Raw genomic sequence first — 17746 nt, forward strand, 5'->3', positions numbered from 1 at the left:
TCTCCTTGTTGTGTGCGCAGTTGTGCACTGCACTCTCTAAAAGCCCTAGATGTTAATGTCACCTATGCATGTACATTAGATGGCAGTATTGCCCTGTTTAAGAGTGTCACAACATTGCTGTTTACGGCAGACGAACAGCTTTACGGTAGACGAAAACGTGACTGCTGTTGTTGTGTGTTGTTGCCATGCTGGGAGGACGTTAATGAAACTGCCTAACAATAAACCCACATAAGAAACCAAGAACTCGCCCTCGATCATTCTACAGTTATAACGTGATTGGGCAGGCACGCTGTTTATATTGTGGGAAAGCGGACGTGAAAACATGCTGTCGACACGTCACTCAGGTACGCCTGAATTTCGGGAGATTTTCGGGAGAAAATATGTCCCGGGAGGTTTTCGGGAGAAGCGCTGAATTTTGGGAGTCTACCGGAAAATCCGGGAGGGTTGGCAAGTATGTGTTTCACAGTGAAGCAAGGTGGCTCTCCCAGGGCAAAGTGCTGTCACTTGCCCTGTCTTCCCAAATGCATAGCTCCTCCTTTTTTTTTGCAAAGATTGCAAAGTGGCACTTTTATTTTATTTATTTTGAACTTGATGCAAGTTATTTGATTTATTATTGAACTTGATGCAAGTTATAACACTTTTATTTGATTTATTATTGAACTTGATGCAAGTTATAACACTTTTTTTGATTTATTATTGAACTTGATGCAAGTTATAACACTTTTGTTTTATTTATTATTGAACTTGATGCAAGTTATTTTATTTATTATTGAACTTGATGCAAGTTATACCAGGCAGCACGGTGGAAGAGGGGTTAGTGCATCTGCCTCACAATACGAAGGTCCTGAGTAGTCTTGGGTTCAATCCCGGGCTCGGGATCTTTCTGCGTGGAGTTTGTATGTTCTCCCCGTGACTGCGTGGGTTCCCTCCAGGTACTCCGGCTTCCTCCCACCTCCAAAGACATGCACCTGGGGATAGGTTGATTGGCAACACTAAATTGGCCCTAGTGTGTGGATGTGAGTGTGAATGTTGTCTGTCTATCTGTGTTGGCCCTGCGATGAGGTGGCGACTTGTCCAGGGTGTACCCCACCTTCCGCCCGATTGTAGCTGAGATAGGCTCCAGCGCCCCCCGCGACCACAAAGGGAATAAGCGGTAGAAAATGGATGGATGAGCAAGTTATACCACAGCTGCACAGTTATTTTATTTATTATTGAACTTGATGTTATTTTATGTTATTGAGTATGAATGTATACAACTTGATGTTACTTGATGTTCAATAAATTTGAAAATGTTAAGCTTGGCGTTAGCGTTCTGTTGGGGCGATGGGGGCAGGTGGGGCTTGAAAACTCGCCCTTGTCCAAAGTGGGGGATGACAAAAAAAAGTTTGAGAACCACTGGTGGAGTGGGTGCAACCAAAATTCTGCAACTGTGGAGGAGCCCATAGCGTATGGTGGATGTGAAGTCATGAAGAAGGAAAACCAGATTCAAAAAGTAAGGGTGGAGAGAATCATATGCAGAGGCGGTGAGAGTGTCGCGAGAGCAAAATAAAGTAGACAAAACAGCAGAAGAGAGCAAAACAGCAATGTATGAGTGACAGAGTGCATGTGGATAAAAAAGCATTGCTAACGTTTATTGCAGGAGTCATTAATTGTATTGCTCAAGTCACATCAAAGAGTGAATGCATTGAGTTGGTTGTTAAGGCAGCTACCTGGGATTAGTAGGGTGTAAATGGGAAGATATGAGGGCTGACCCGGTAGTCTAGCCAGGAAGCAACATGGGGTGGTTAACACTTATTATGGTGCTTCTCCTACAGTGGAACGCCAGAAGTTTAATAGTGAATGGTTAAAAGCTCAATAATTTTTAAAAGAAATGGCTGTCATGCCCATACTTGCCAACCCTCCCGGATTTTCCGGGAGACTCCCGAAATTCAGCGCCTCTCCCGAAAACCTCCCGGGACAAATTTTCTCGCGAAAATCTCCCGAAATTCAGGCGGAGCTGGAGGCCACGCCCCCTCCAGCTCCATGCGGACCTGAGTGGCGTGTTGACAGCCTGTTCTCACGTCTGCTTTCCCACAATATAAACAGCATGCCTGCCCAATCACGTTATAACTGTAGAATGATGGAGGGCGAGTTCTTGGTTTCTTATGTGGGTTTATTGTTAGGCAGTTTCATTAACGTCCTCCCAGCGCGGTAACAACACACAACAACAGCAGTCAAGTTTTTGTCTACAGTAAAGCAGTTCGTCTGCCGTAAACAGCAATGTTGTGACACTTTTAAACAGGACAATACTGCCATCTACTGTACATGCATATGTGACCCACCCATAATGTGTCACATTTTTGTGTTGATTTATTTATTTTATTTTGTGGTTTGAATTCGTTTTTGGAGCTGTCAGTATTCACATTTATCAGTATTCACATTGGTCAGTAGGGGGCAGTAGGGCATTTCTTCCCAATTGAATGCTATCACCTGCAGACCGGAAGTGTCTTGTCATTCTGATGAGAGCAACCAGTCTGTGAACAATTGAAACGTCCTGTGTGCTTTTTCCTCCTGTATAACAGGTTAGTTTTGGTGAATCAACTCACTGAATAATATCCATGTGATCTTTATAAGTTTAAGTACACATTCTGATGGTGGAGCCTAACTCTAAAGTGTTTGTGAGTTGTAGTTTGTATTTGTGAATGAATCCAGTGCACAGCTGCAGTAATCAATACAAAATGGCGACGTGAGTACGCAATGTTTATGTAGGAATTTCTGATCCTAATTCAGACTCCCAAATTAGAGCTCCCGTTTTCTTATTGATTTTATAATGTATATTTGTATAATGTGTGTGTTCTGAAATAGTGACAGAGAATAGAACAAGGATGGACAATTCAACCCTTAACTCAACAATGAGTAGAGGAGTGTTATGTGTGTGTATATGTGTAAATAAATTAACACTGAAATTCAAGTATTTATTTTATTTATTTATATATATATATATATATATATATATATATATATATATATATATATATATATATATATATATATATATATATATATATGTATAGCTAGAATTCACTGGAAGTCAAGTATTTCTTATATATATATATATATATATATATATATATATATATATATATATATATAAACCACAACCCACACCCGACCACGCCCCCGCCCCCACCCCCCACCTCCCGAAATCGGAGATCTCAAGGTTGGCAAGTATGGTCATGCCTGATGTGAAATGTGCTCAGGAAACATGGTTAAAGCTGTATTGCCGAAAGTATTTGGCCACCCATCCAAATGATCAGAATCAGGTGTGCTAATCACTTGGCCTGGCCACAGGTGAATAAAATCAAGCACTTAGGCATGGAGACTAATTATACCAACATTTGTGAAAGAATGGGCCGCTCTCAGGAGCTCAGTGATTTCCAGCGTGAAACTGTCAGAGGATGCCTCCTGTGCAACAAATACAGTCGTGGATTTTCCATCTGGCAATCTGATGGACGAGTCTGGGTTTGGAGTTTGCCAGGAGAACGGTACATTTCGGACTTTATTGTGCCGAGTGTGAAATTTGGTGGAGGAGGAATTATGGTGTGGGTTTTTTTTTCAGGAGTTGGGCTGGGCCCCTTAGTTCCAGTGAAAGGAACTTTGAATGCTCCAGGATACCAAAACATTTTGGACAATGCCATGCTCCCAACCTTGTGGGAACAGTTTGGACCCCTTCCTCTTCCAACATGACTGTGCACCAGTGCACAAAGCAAGGTCCATAAAGACATGAACGACAGAGTCTGGTGTGGATGAACTTGACTGGCCTGTACAGAGTCCTTACCTGAACCCGATAGAATACCTTTGGGATGAACTAGAACGGAGACTGAGAGCCAGGCCTTCTCGACCAACATCAGTGTGTGACCTCACCAATGCGCTTTTGGAAGAATAGTCGAAAATTCCTATAAACACACTCCGCAACCTTGTGGACAGCCTTCCCAGAAGAGTTGAAGCTGTAATCGCTGCAAAAGGTGGACCCACATTATATTGAACCCTATGGGTTAGGAATGGGATGGCATTTCAAGTTCATATGTGAGTCAAGGCAGGTGGCCAAATACTTTCGGCAATATAGTGTATACTTTGTCATTAACAGGTACACAGGGGTGAAGTAGGATAGAACCACCGGAGTTGGACGTGGATGTGCTACATTCATAAAACAAGAGATTCCACATAGAGTTGTCAGCAAAGGGGTGGAGCAAGAATGGGTAGCTGTGGAGATAAGGGAAAAGGGGAGAAAGCATTGATTATAGATTATTACAATCCATGTAGAAGATTGGCATTGGAAGAATTATTGAATATTCCAGGACAAAATAAATATATGGTGATCTGGTGTGCAGATTTTAATGCACACAGTACATTGTGGGTGGCCCACACACAGATTTGAATGGAAGGGTAATTGAAGAATTGATGGATGAAAGGGGATTGGTATGTTTGAATGATGGTACAGGAACAATAATAAATGTGTCAACAGGAAATGAATCAGTTTTGGATATTACATTGGTGTCGAATACATTAGCAGCAGAAAGTAACCGGTGAGTAGTGACAGACACGACAGTAGGCAGTGATCATTATTATCATTTTTATCATTATTATTGTGTGCAGTCGGTGAAAGAGCGGATGTGAGACCAAGTGAAAGAGTTCCAAAGTGGGTATTTAGTACAGCAGACTGGGGAAAATTGAAGGCAATTTTAGAAGAAACAGTGACTTGGGTAAATATTGAGGGTGATGTCAACGATGTGAATAAACAAATGACAGAAGCAGTTTATGGGGCAGCAGTTGGGTCAATACCCAGGAGCAGGAACAAAGTCAAAAAAAGGCTGGTTCCATGGTGGACAGAGAAGTGCCTTCATGGAGTTAACAGAAACCAAGTGTTTAGACAACTAAAAAGAACATACAACATGCAGCATCTTATGCAGTTCAAAATAGCCCAGGCACTGCTTAGACGTACAGTATGACATTGATGTATGTAATGCCCGTAAGGCTATTCTAGTAAAATATATGCAGAGATAAGATGTGTTAATCTCAAAATATTACTTTACCGGTAAATACATTTTTGGCAGCAGCAAAGTGGTCGTTTGGGTAAATGATAAATGGGTTGTACTTGTATAGCGCTTTTCTACCTTCAAGGTACTCAAAGCGCTTTGACACTACTTCCACATTTACCCATTCACACACACATTCACACACTGATGGAGGGAGCTGCCATGCAAGGCGCTAACCAGCACCCATCAGGAGCAAGGGTGAAGTGTCTTGCTCAGGACACAACGGACATGACGAGGTTGGTACTAGGTGGGGATTGAACCAGGGACCCTCGGGTCGCGCACAGCCATTCTTCCACTGCGCCACGCCGCGTCGTAGATTTTTAGCTCTAAAAAGGGTACTTCAACAAGTAAACAGTACAGTAGATACTTGATTTTCATATATGTAATGCTCATAAGAATATTATAGTAAATTATGCAGAGATGAGATGTGTCATGATCAAAGTATTACTTGAAATTAGGGGTATTTCAACAAGTAAACAGTACAGTAGGTACTTGATTTTGATATATTGAATGCCCATAAGGGTATTCTAGTATAATATTCAGAGATGAGATGTGTTAATATCAAAATATTACTTGAAATAATTTTTTGGCAGCAGCAAAGTGGTCGTTTGGGTAGATTTTTAACTGTAAAAAGGGTATTTCAACAAGTAAACAGTACAGTAGGTACTTGATTTTGATATATGTAATGCTCATGAGGGTATTCTAGTAAAATATGCGTGTGTAAATATGCGATGTGTAAATATCGAAATATTACGTTGAATCACTTTTGCAATATTACATTTACATAATTTACATAAAGGAATACATCCACTTTATCAATATTTATTATGAGCACGAAGAAATAACAGTTACAATTATATGTACCTTCCAAACAAGAAATAGGTTTCATCACATCAACAACGGACTAACAACAGTCCTTTAAATCTCGTTTAAAGCACTCTTTTAAAAGACAAACACGAAGGAACATGACTTTTTTTTTGGAGCGAGCGTGCTGATATTATTTCAACTCACGTCGCATCACAGTCGTTCTTCTGTGACGTCATCCCACTCTGACACAAGAGGAGTTAGAACAAGCGGGGGATTTCCTCGTTATGTTCTTTAACCCACACTACATTCTACAGTACAGTAGGGGGCGCTACAAACCTTTACTGCCAGTCAGAACAAGAAGAAGAAGAGCTGGTTGTTTGTTTCTCTCGCGAGATCTGACAACTGCTTTCGAAACAAGATGATGTAAAAACAAGATGGCGTTTGCTGAAGACGTTATTGTGGCTATTGTAGTACTGTCTTCCTAATTACTGCGTACATGAACAAACATATGCTGTTCAACAGAGTAAACGTCGTCAATAATGTATTGATATTCGGACACATTAGTCTAAGTGCACTTTGCTGCTTCTCATGGTAGCTTAGCTTGCTAGCTAGCTTAGCTTGTTGTTAGCTGCTAACAAATAGACGCAGAAGTTATCAACATATCGCTAAGCAGAGATCAAGTGTGAGTGTAAAGTGTTGTGATTGTGTGAAAATGTGCGAACGAACGATAGCAGAGTACGAGGAGGAACTGTTTCGAACAAAAGAGGAGAAGGAGGAACAACATCAACTACTGGACGCCTATTACAGGAAACATCATCAAGTGGTGTTACACAGAACAGGTTTGTTTACTTCCTACTCTCACATGTTTACTAACTTTATAGTTGATTATTAATACTACTCTTAAATAGATTGTCTATAGGAAGGTGAATTGTCTTGTGAGGACGATGCACTGCTTTGTTTTTATATTGTTCATAAAAACTAGACAGTTTCAGACACACAATATTATTGAGAGGTTGATGTTCCTCTCAGTTTGTAACAATGTGTATCAACATGTTTACACAAAACTCACAGAGTCACCAAACATATTTGACAATGTAATCAATATAATTAATAGTAGAGATGTCCTATAATGGCTTTTTTGCCGATACCCGATATTCCGATATTGTCCAACTCTTAATTACCGATTCCGATATCAGCCAATACCGATATATTCAGTCGTTGATTTAACACATTATTATGCCTAATTTTGTTGTGATGCCCCGCTGGATGCATTAAACAATGTAACAAGGTTTTCCAAAATAAATCAACTCAAGTTATGGAAAAAAATGCCAACATGGCACTGCCATATTTATTATTGAAGTCACAAAGTGCATTATTTTTTTCAACATGCCTCAAAACAGCAGCTTGGAATTTGGGACATGCTCTCCCTGAGAGAGCATGAGGAGGTTGAGGTGGGCGGGGTTGAGAAAGGGGGGGGGGGGGGTAGGGATAGCGGGGGGAGTGTGTATATTGTAGCGTCCTGGAAGAGTTAGTGCTGCAAGGGGTTCTGGGTATTTGTTCTGTTGTGTTTATGTTGTGTTACGGTGCGGATGTTCTCCCGAAATGTGTTTGTCATTCTTGTTTGGTGTGGGTTCACAGTGTGGCGCATATTTGTAACAGTGTTAAAGTTGTTTATACGCCCACCCTCAGTGTGACCTGTATGGCTGTTGACCAAGTATGAATTGCATTCACTTGTGTGTGTGAAAAGTTGTAGATATTATGTGATTGGGCCAGCACGCAAAGGCAGTGTCTTTAAGGTTTATTGGCGCTCTGTACTTCTCCCTACGTCTGTGTACACAGCAACGTTTTAAAAAGTAATACATTTTACTTTTTGAAACCGATACCGATCATTTCTGATATTACATATTAAAGCATTTATCGGCCGATAATATCGGCAGTCCGATATTATCGGACATCTGTAATTAATAGTTTCATGGCTAATTTCACTTCCTGATTCTGTCCTACATGCATCATTAAGTGAAAGTCATCATTTATTGTCAATCATCTTTCAATAAGCAAAGTAGTCAACAGTTGATTTATGAAAAGAACATAAAGGTGACTGACTTTCCTTCAGCGTGTTGTAGATGGTCTCCAAGTGAATGTGCTTTAAAGAGGAATTGTTGATGAACATACTCCATAAAAATACCACTTAGTAAAACATGTTTTGGGAAGAGTTCCTTTTGGCCCAGCCACACACAAAAAAAGAAAATTGTAGAATTTTATGACAACATGTTAGGGATGTTTTTAATCAGGTTTGAGAATATATTTTTTTATTTCCATGATATTTAACTTTTGGATATTATAAGGTTGAGGGTAGAGCTAATGCTTAGGTGTAATAGGCCAACATTTATACTGAGAAAATAGACACTCACTTTACACCAGAGGTTTATACATCTCTAATTAATCTTTTAGGATGTTTTGATCAATGCCCGCATGTCCTTACAGAGGATAGGTAAACCTGCTGCACTGTAAAACCCATTATACCTATAGGTTGTGTTCACCTGACGTCACGTCCGGTGTTCTGGCAAAGAGTGCTCCCCTTTGGAAATATACGCTCCCCCTGTATCTGCGTATGAATCCAAGGAATGCAAAAGCGTGCACTGCATTACAACGTGCATCGACTGAACCTTTCACGTGAGTACAATCTACAATATATGCTATTAAACGATAAAACGTAGAATGTATTATTTCCCTATTTCATGTAAAGATGTCAAATGTACTCATATTACGTTAGATGCATAGCTTGTCGAAATTTTATTGGAGATTAATGTGAAAATGTCGCAAATCTACTTTTGTAGCGTTAGTTAGCTAGATACATTATATAGCATGGAGAACACTAATGTAAATATTTCGGAAATTTATTTATATAACATTAGTTAGATGCATGTGCATGTCAAACATCTACTTAAGGGCATTATCTACTTAAACACTTGTTAGATAGCTGCATGGCCAAGTGAAAAACACTATAATAATTTAGCTTATAAATTTAAGCACTATATTTGTACTGTATGCATAGTTTTAAAAAACATATGAGCATTGTAAACACTATTTTCACTGCAATTTTTTGAGTGTGTAACTTTATGAAAGTCACAAAACAATCCTGTTATTTAGGTTGTATGTTAATGACTACATCGCAATGTATTTCAGCTATACTTTCTTTCTTATTTCTAGCTCCAGCTTGCCTTGTACTTTGTGCCAAGCTCTCCAGCATTTATTTGAAACTTCACCTTCCCTTAACCACACCCACCTGTGAACCGCGTAAACCTTGGAGCAACCCGTGGGAGCAGGTTTTTAATTACATCTTTGACAGCAAATATCCAAAGGATTTTGCCAAGCCTCAGAAGTCTGAGGAGATCTTATAAAAGCTTTACAATCAAGGGTAAGTATTTAATTTTCCAGCCATTTTACAATATATTATTTTATTTATGACTGTTGTCTGTAGATGGGCTATCAAGGAAAGAGAGGAGGCCTGGAAGCTCTTTCTCGAGTTCCACTCTACGCCAATCGGTGGACATTCAGGAAGAGTCAAAACACAGCATGCCATTTGCTCAAGATTTTACTGGTTTGGCATGTGTGTGGATATTGACAAATGGGTATGTGTTTTGAAGTTATGAATATTAATAAAACTACAGGAGATAGACTTAATGCTATACAGTACATTATTTTGTCTTAAAGGTTACAGAACGTGACCAGTGTCAATGCCAATGCAAGCCTTTGGCAGCTGAATTGCCTCTTCAAAATATAAAGGTCAATTTCTGCCTTAATCAAACCGCTTATAACAAATTAGTAGCTAAATCATTTTATGGCAGGTGTCTGCTGTCTGGGAACTGTTAGGTATCAATCTGACAGGACCCTTGCCCAAAACTCCTGATGGGTACCAATAAATTCTGACAGCAATGGACTATTTCTCAAAGTGTGCTCATTTATTTATAGACATGGCTGCCCAATATATGGTCAGATCGAGGCTGAGAATTTGTCAATGAGGTACGTGGTCCTTTGAATTCCTTTATCGTGACTTTAATATTAGTTAACATTTTGTATTTCTACTGTTTAAACATAAAACATGTACAATTTGATGAGGTGATCATTGTATTCTTACAGGATGAATTGAGTCAGACTTCAGTGGGCCTTACAAAATTGGGGAAATAAAAGGTAAAACTGTCTCCTTATTCAATTCAGCAAGGGCCATACTTAAACCAACATGTAGTGTGGATCACCTAAAACCTTACAAGCAAACTAAATCAATGGCAGATACCACTCCACACGAACAGTAAGTGAAGTACTCTGGCTTCAGTACAGCCCCATGTATGTAATGAATCAAATTGTAACAAAAAGTATTCTATTCTTGCAGCCCACAAAAAGAGGAGGCCACTGAGGGAAAATCTGTCAGGCCTTCGGTCATTGTGAATGCACCCCAAAGCTAGGTAATATCTAAAGAAACAAAACATTCAATGTTTTGGGGTATCTACACTTCATCCATCCAGCTTTATTGTTTTAAGTTCCTGCAATCATGGTTCACAGTTAACTAACATTTCTCAATTACGTAGTATGTAATTCTCTTAAAATCATCGTGCAACATGACCCCACGTGTTATTCTTCCAAATCTTTAAAATGCAAAGTTATGATAAAGTCATATTCCAGGTATTCCTCATAAAACATGTTTGTGACATGAGCGATTTGCATTTTAATTTTATTTTCCTATTAATTACCGTATTTTCTGGACCATAACGCACCCGATTATAAGACGCACTGCCGATGAATGGACTATTTTTGATCTTTTTTCATATATTAGGCACACCGGATTATAGGGCGAATTAAAGGAGTCATATCATTATTTTTTTCTAAAAATGAAAACACTCAAAATGTTGCATAGATTATGTTTTACAGATCATCTTCAAGCCGCTTTCTGACAGTCGCTTCAGGATGCGCTGTTTTGTGGGCGGTCATATTTACGTGGCTATATTGCCATCACAGTGCAGCCTACACTTATCTCTTATGTTTGACTGCCATCGAGGTGGGTAAGCTCAACCAAACGTATTCCTTACATTAGGCGCACTATCGAGTTTTGAGAAAAAAAGGATTTTAAGTGCGCCTTATAGTCCAGAAAATACAGTACAAAAATGCAGTTTTTGCATCACTACCCCACTCTTCCACAAGTAGGGTAAAAATGACCTCAAGCAGTTTCAATGGAATCTCCTATGAACTTTTAATTCTTAGCAACTCCGACTGTCCCACTTACACATCTGATGCAACTTTGACCGTCAATACTGTCCCTCTTACACGTTTGATGTCATCTCTCATATCTGATGCAACTTTGGTGGTCAATACTGTCCCACTTACACATCTGATGTCATCTTTCACATCTGATGTAACTGGCCATCAAACTGGCAGGATAGTCCGGTGACTAGTTGTGTTTGATGGCCATGTTGGCAGCATAGTCCGGTGACTTGGCAGGATAGTCCGGTGACTAGTTGTGTTTGTTGGCCATGTTGGCAGCATAGTCTGGTGACTTGGCAGGATAGTCCGGTGACTAGTTGTGTTTGTTGGCCATGCTGGCAGAAGCAGCAGATGAAATGAATGTACCATGTTACCTTCTAACGGTCAGAGTTTACTACCCATTTGACTGATTGAAACTTTTATTAGTAGATTGCACAGTACAGTGCATATTCCGTACAATTAACCACTAAATGGTAGCACCCGAATAAGTTTTTAAACTTGTTTAAGTCGGTGTCCACGTTAATCAATTCATGGTACAAATATATACTATCAGCATAATACAGTCATCACACAAGTTAATCATCAGAGTATATACATTTAATTATTTACATTATTTATAATCCGGGGAGTGGGATGTGGAGGGGGTTGTGTCAGGGGGGTTAGGTTTGGTTGATATCAGCACTTCAGTCATCAACAATTATATCATCTGAGAAATGGACATTGAAACAGTGTCGGTCTGACTTCGTAGGATATGTACAGCGAGCAGTGAACATAGTGAGCTCAGAAAGCATAAGAACAAGTATATACATTTGATTATTTACATTTGATTATTTACAATCCGGGGAGGTGGGATGTGGTGGGGGGAGGGTGTTAGTCTAGGGTTGTAGCTGCCTGGAGGTGTTCTTTTAGTGCGGTTTTGAAGGAGGATAGCAATGCACCTTCTCACACAAATATTGAAAGTTACATCACAAAATGTTAATAAGTTAAACATTACCAACCTGTAAAATGTACCTGCCATGGTTTTTACATCTCTAGTCAGCCATAAGTATGCATATAGTTCCAGATTTTACAGTATTTGCTATAACCTCATTAGCTTTCTGTCATCCTACAGTCTTTAGTGGATCAGATATTTCCCCTTCATGGGTGGTGAGACTGCTGACAAGAGACGTGTAAGTGGGACAGTATTGACAGTCTAAAGTTGCATCATATGTAAGAGATGACATCAGATGTGTAAGTGGGACAGTCAGAGTTGCTAAGAATCAAAGGTTCATAGAAGATTCCATAAGAACGGCTTGAGATATTTTCTGACCCCCGCTTGTGGAAGAGTGGGTTGTGCTACAAAAACTGCAATTTCCTAAAATTAATAAGGAAATAAATGAAAATGCAAATGGACTCATGTCTCAAACATGTTTTATGAGGAATACATGGAATATGAAAATATTACAACTCTTCATTTTAAAGACTAACAACAAAGTTTATTGCAAAATGCATTGATTTTAATTTGGGACATTTTTGACCCCACTTGTTGAAGAGTGTAGATATTGGTAGGTTGTGCATCCAAGGGTTGAAAAGGACTGCATAGAAGATCGAGGTTTGAAAGTTGTAACACAGTCGTGACATGTCTGAGCAGTTGTTCAGCCTAAGTTCGTGTACAGGGTGGTGTGTAAATTTGTATATACTCTGCATACATACTGCAGCATCCACAATGCAGGCTTCAAAAAGACTACATAGAAGATCAAGTGTTATGATCGGGTCGCATGATGATGTGGGGTATGCTCTCCCAGGATGCAAAGGACGAATCCGGACAGGACTTGCAGGTAAAGACTTGATTTAATAGTAAAACAATACAAAACAGGTACAAAACAGAAAACAAACCGACTGGATAAGGTGCCGAGCGCACCGAAATCTAAGGCTACAACTTAGCACAGACTAAGATCACTAGCAGGGGCTAGGAGACAAGCAAAAACTCACGTAACAGTCGCGTGACGCAAATAAAGAAGCCAGAAGCCAGACCGACGGACTGGAAAAGGCAGGTTTAAATAATGTCAGTGATTGGAAACAGGTGCGTGTCCGGAACACAAGCGGCAGGTGAAAATAATAAGTAGCTATGGAAACCAACTCAGAGGTGCACAAACAGGAACTAAAGGAGTCCAAAACTAACAGAAAAGCCCAAGTGACTCGAAAAACCCAAACAGAATATGATCCGGCCAGCGGATCACAACATCAAAGTTTGAGAGCCGTATCAAAACATTTTTGATTCTAGCAAATGACTGCAATGAAATAAAAAGTGAAACATTTTAAGAGGTCTGAATGATTTTCGTAGTATAGTTTATTGGAATAGTTTTACTTCAAATTAATTGTAGTTTTTCTAGTATGCGGGAAGCTTACCTCATCTGTGGAGACTTGACACACATAGACCCACAGCCAAAGGAAATGGCAAAGGCTCACCTCGCAGTGGCTTGCACCCAGAGTGGAGGTTTGTAGGAACATAGTAAATCATTCAAAATTGGTCACATTGTTTTGCTTCTTCACAAGAATGAATGAAAAAGAATGCGTGGCCCAATAACTGTGAAAACTATTAATTGTATCGGGCTTAAAAACAGAATTATTAAATGGTTACTTTTTATCCCTTAAAATATGTATGGTTTGCATTATAAGAGAAGTGGAGGCCAACTTGATGTGTGCTCCTTGCTGACCTCCATCGAGAGTAGTAGCTTTAAAAAAGTTAAGTATTATATTGCAATCATTTATTTGCATTTAATGATTTAGATTTTTTTCCAGACAGGTGCCATGTTTTACATGCCAGAGTAGGTCATCACATTCTGAACGCACGCCAATGATGGGAGACTTAAAGAGAAAAAATAATAAATCCACAAATGTTCTAAACAGTAAGAAAACCTGCGGGATTATATTCAACTCCAGGAAGCAAAGGAATTCCCTCTCTACATCGACGACAGAGTCCACACCTTCAGGTTTCTTGGTGTCTTCATCCCCACTGACATTTCCTGGTTAGAGAACGTCACTCACATAATCAAGAAGCCTCAGCAGCGTCTACACCTGAGTGTTCAGGAAGCACAACCTCAATTCCAACCTGCTGCTGACCTTCATCCACTGAGTGCTGATCTATTGCATCACAGTCTGATACGGCAGCTGCACCATGGCAGCCAGGGAGAGGCTGTAGACTTGTAAAGGCAGCTCAGAAGATCATTGGATGCCCTCTTCCCTCCCTGATGGACTTCTACACTTACCGCTGCCTCAGCAAAGCCAAAGCAACAGCAATGACAACTCCCACCTCGGCTCTGAGCCGTTTGACCTGCTGTCCTCGGGGAGACGCTACAGATGCATTAAGGCTAAGTCAAACCGAGTCAAGAATAGTTTTTCACCCAAAGCAATAAACACCCAGAACTGTTGTATGCAGTGACTTTTAATAGATTATGCAACTAATCAAAACCATTGATGTGCAATATTCCATGTGTGCAATCAATGTATATATTCATATTCACCATATGTGCCTTAGGTCACCACTATGCAAAAATGCATCTTACTTCTGTTTATATTGCACATATTTCTCAGTTTTTTCATATTTTATTAAACGCCTGATTTTTTTTCTTTTTTGCACTGATATTGGCGATTCAATTATACTTGCATTTTATTTTAAAAATCCTGTTTTAATTTTTTCTTGGGTGTGTGAGCTTTGTAAGGTTTTACTGTTGTTTATTTTGTGTTTTTTCATGACTAGTTTAATTGCTTCTGTTATTCCCTGATGTACGATATGGTTATGACATCTTGAATGTCAGCGTGGCCGCTTTATTCTAGGGCTGGGCCTGGGGCCGAGGGGGTTTTGAAAATTATTTATTTCATGAATACATCTCCTTTGTGACAGGTGCATGCACGTCTGTGTAAGTGTAACAGAGGTCAGTCAACTTCAGGAATAGTGCTAACGACCTGGGAGAGTTTTTAGCTCATTAGTCATCACACTCGCCTCTCACACCGGCGACCTGGGTTTGCGCCCCGATTGGAGCAGTAGGAAAAAACTAAGCAGCTGAGAGAGCGAGAGTACACAATCGCTACGCAAAGCAGAGCTGTCTGTGATTGACAGCCATGAACACTAATCAGTGCAATTCGTCAGCACAATCAGGGGCCCCTGGGCCTCAGCCCAAGTAAGCTTGTGCATTAAGGAGGCCCTGGTGGGGACTGACAAGATCCTCAAAGACATATGCTGGTACTGAACAATGTCTCATGTGACTGAGCAAAGCTGCATTTTTCTAAAGCATGTGTTGGTCTTCTTGTGTCCTGCAGACATCTGTGAAGAACATCTCCCTGAGCAGCAGGAGTGGCCCTCCAGGATGGAACAAGATAAGACACATCCCCCCCACTTTAAAGAGGAAGCGCAGGAGCTACAGCCCCCCGACATTAAAGAGGAGGAGGAGTCTCGGCCACCGCACTTTAAAGAGGAAGACGAGGAACACAGCATCAGTCAGGAGAGAGAGTATCTTGAAAAACTGGAGGAGGTTGATGTCACCAAGATGGCAGTGATTGGTGTGATTGTGAAGAGTGAAGATGATGAGGTCAAAGGTGAAAGTGAAGAGAAGAGAGAGGTGGACCCTCCAAGCAGCAGCTCAACTCAACACATGACAACAGAAGCTGATGGAGACCACTGTGGAGGATCACAAGCAGACAAGATCTTAGCTCCACTATCAGATAGTGACGACACAACGTCACACTCTCCTGACACTGATGATGAAGACTCTAAAGCTGATAAGACATGTCACACTGACAACACACCCATGACATGTTCTCACTGTGACAAAACTTTTAGTCACTATAGTGATCTGAAAAGACACATGAGAATACACACTGGAGAAAAACCTTTTATCTGTTCAGTTTGTGCTAAAGGTTTTATACAAAATAGTGATTTGAAAATACATATGAGAATACACACTGGGGAAAAACCTTTTATCTGTTCAGTCTGTGCTAAAGGTTTTGGCCTAAAACAAAATTTGAAAGTACACATGAGAATACACACTGGTGAGAAACATTTTATGTGTTCAATCTGTGGTAAAAGTTTCTTACAAAATAAATATTTAAATGTACATATGAGATCACACACTGGAGAAAAAACATTTATGTGTCCAGTGTGTGGTAAAAGATTTTCTCACAAGCATCATTTAAAAGTACACACAAGAGTACACACAGGAGAAACACCTTTTTCATGTTCAATATGTGGTAAAGGTTGTATACAAAGTACAGATTTGAAAAAACACATGAGAATACACACTGGTGAAAAACCTTTTATCTGTTCAGTCTGTGGTAAAGGATTTGGCCTAAATCAAAATTTGAAAGTACACATGAGAACGCACACTGGAGAAAAAACATAATCTTGTTCAAGCTGCAACAAAAGCTTTTATGACCGATCAGCACTGGTAGTACACACACAGGTCTAAAACCTTTTATCTGCTCAGTCTGTGGTAAATGTTTTATACAAAATGGCGATTTGAATAGACACAAGAAGACACACAAGTGACAAAATGTTGTGTTGCAGTGTGTGTGTGGTGAAAGATTCTCTTATAAGTGTAGGAAACACAAATGTGCTGGTGAGAACAGCAGCAGCACAATCTTGTTAATATTCTTTTACAATTTATAGATTACATATCTTTTTCATTAGAGCTTTTATCCGCCATAAATTCACTACATTGTGTACATGAGTTTTCAAAATTGTCCCTGTTTAAAAATAAATATAAACTAACCCACCTCTGTCTTCATCTCTTCTTTTATTTACATTTCAACTCAATGAAATCTTCAAAAAACTATTGAGACAGGTAAGTAATAGCTCTTTGGGATGTGTGCAGAGGTTCATTGTGCTGTGACAGCATTACTTTTTTGTCAATGTCCTGTTTCAAATGCAATGCACAACATTTTACCAGCATTTAGTCGACAAAAATATTTTTACTTGGGTGTAAGTCTTTTTGAGATGTCCGCCACCTTCACAAGCTGTGTTTACTCTGTGTGTGTGCGGTTGTAAGTGTCTCCCTCTTCACTGTGTTTTATAGTAGTGCATACTTTTAAGCAAGAACACAATTACTGCATGAGTTTGCACTATAGTCCCTTGTGCTTTGGTATTGGTGATTTACACAGTCTGTTCTGGTGTGAGCTGACGTAAATCTCTAACACGATGTCTCCTGTTAAAATTGTTGTGTCTTTTACCTTTCCTTTCATGTCCTTCTGTACAACAGCAGAAACTTCTGGTACTTTTAGGTGTTGCAGGGCAGGGCGTTGGGGAACTGCCGCTCGAAACCTACAGACCATAAGCAACCAGGTGGGGCTCTAGCCATTATCGAATGGGATAGCTCTATATGACAACAAAGCAAGATATGGGTCACTCGACTTCTTTGGTGATGAGTCCGAGGACCCTGGTGTCGTCTGCGAACTTGACAATGAAGTTGGAGGAGGCAGAGCCAGAGCATTCATGGGTGAACAGTGTGTAGAGCAGGGGGCTCAGCACACACCTCTGAGGCGCCCCTTTGTTGATGGCATGGGTGGAGGAAGTGTGCGATTTTAAAGGTTTTTAAAGGTTTACGATCCAGTTGCACAGGTTGATGTTAAGTCCC

At 40.0% G+C, this 17746-nt stretch overlaps 1 protein-coding gene across 1 annotated transcript; it reads left to right on the forward strand.

Annotated features, from left to right (window-relative positions):
* The first annotated feature begins 6197 nt into the window (after positions 1-6197).
* Positions 6198-16821, forward strand: LOC133620977 (uncharacterized). The gene is made up of 2 exons (XM_061982703.2): positions 6198-6721; positions 15438-16821. The coding sequence occupies exons 1-2, from the start codon at positions 6595-6597 to the stop codon at positions 16514-16516; spliced, it is 1206 nt and encodes a 401-aa protein (XP_061838687.1). The 5' UTR covers positions 6198-6594; the 3' UTR covers positions 16517-16821.
* The last annotated feature ends 925 nt before the right edge of the window (positions 16822-17746 follow it).

This window comes from Nerophis lumbriciformis, linkage group LG21, assembly GCF_033978685.3.
Source record: "Nerophis lumbriciformis linkage group LG21, RoL_Nlum_v2.1, whole genome shotgun sequence".
NCBI classification, from domain to species: domain Eukaryota; kingdom Metazoa; phylum Chordata; class Actinopteri; order Syngnathiformes; family Syngnathidae; genus Nerophis; species Nerophis lumbriciformis.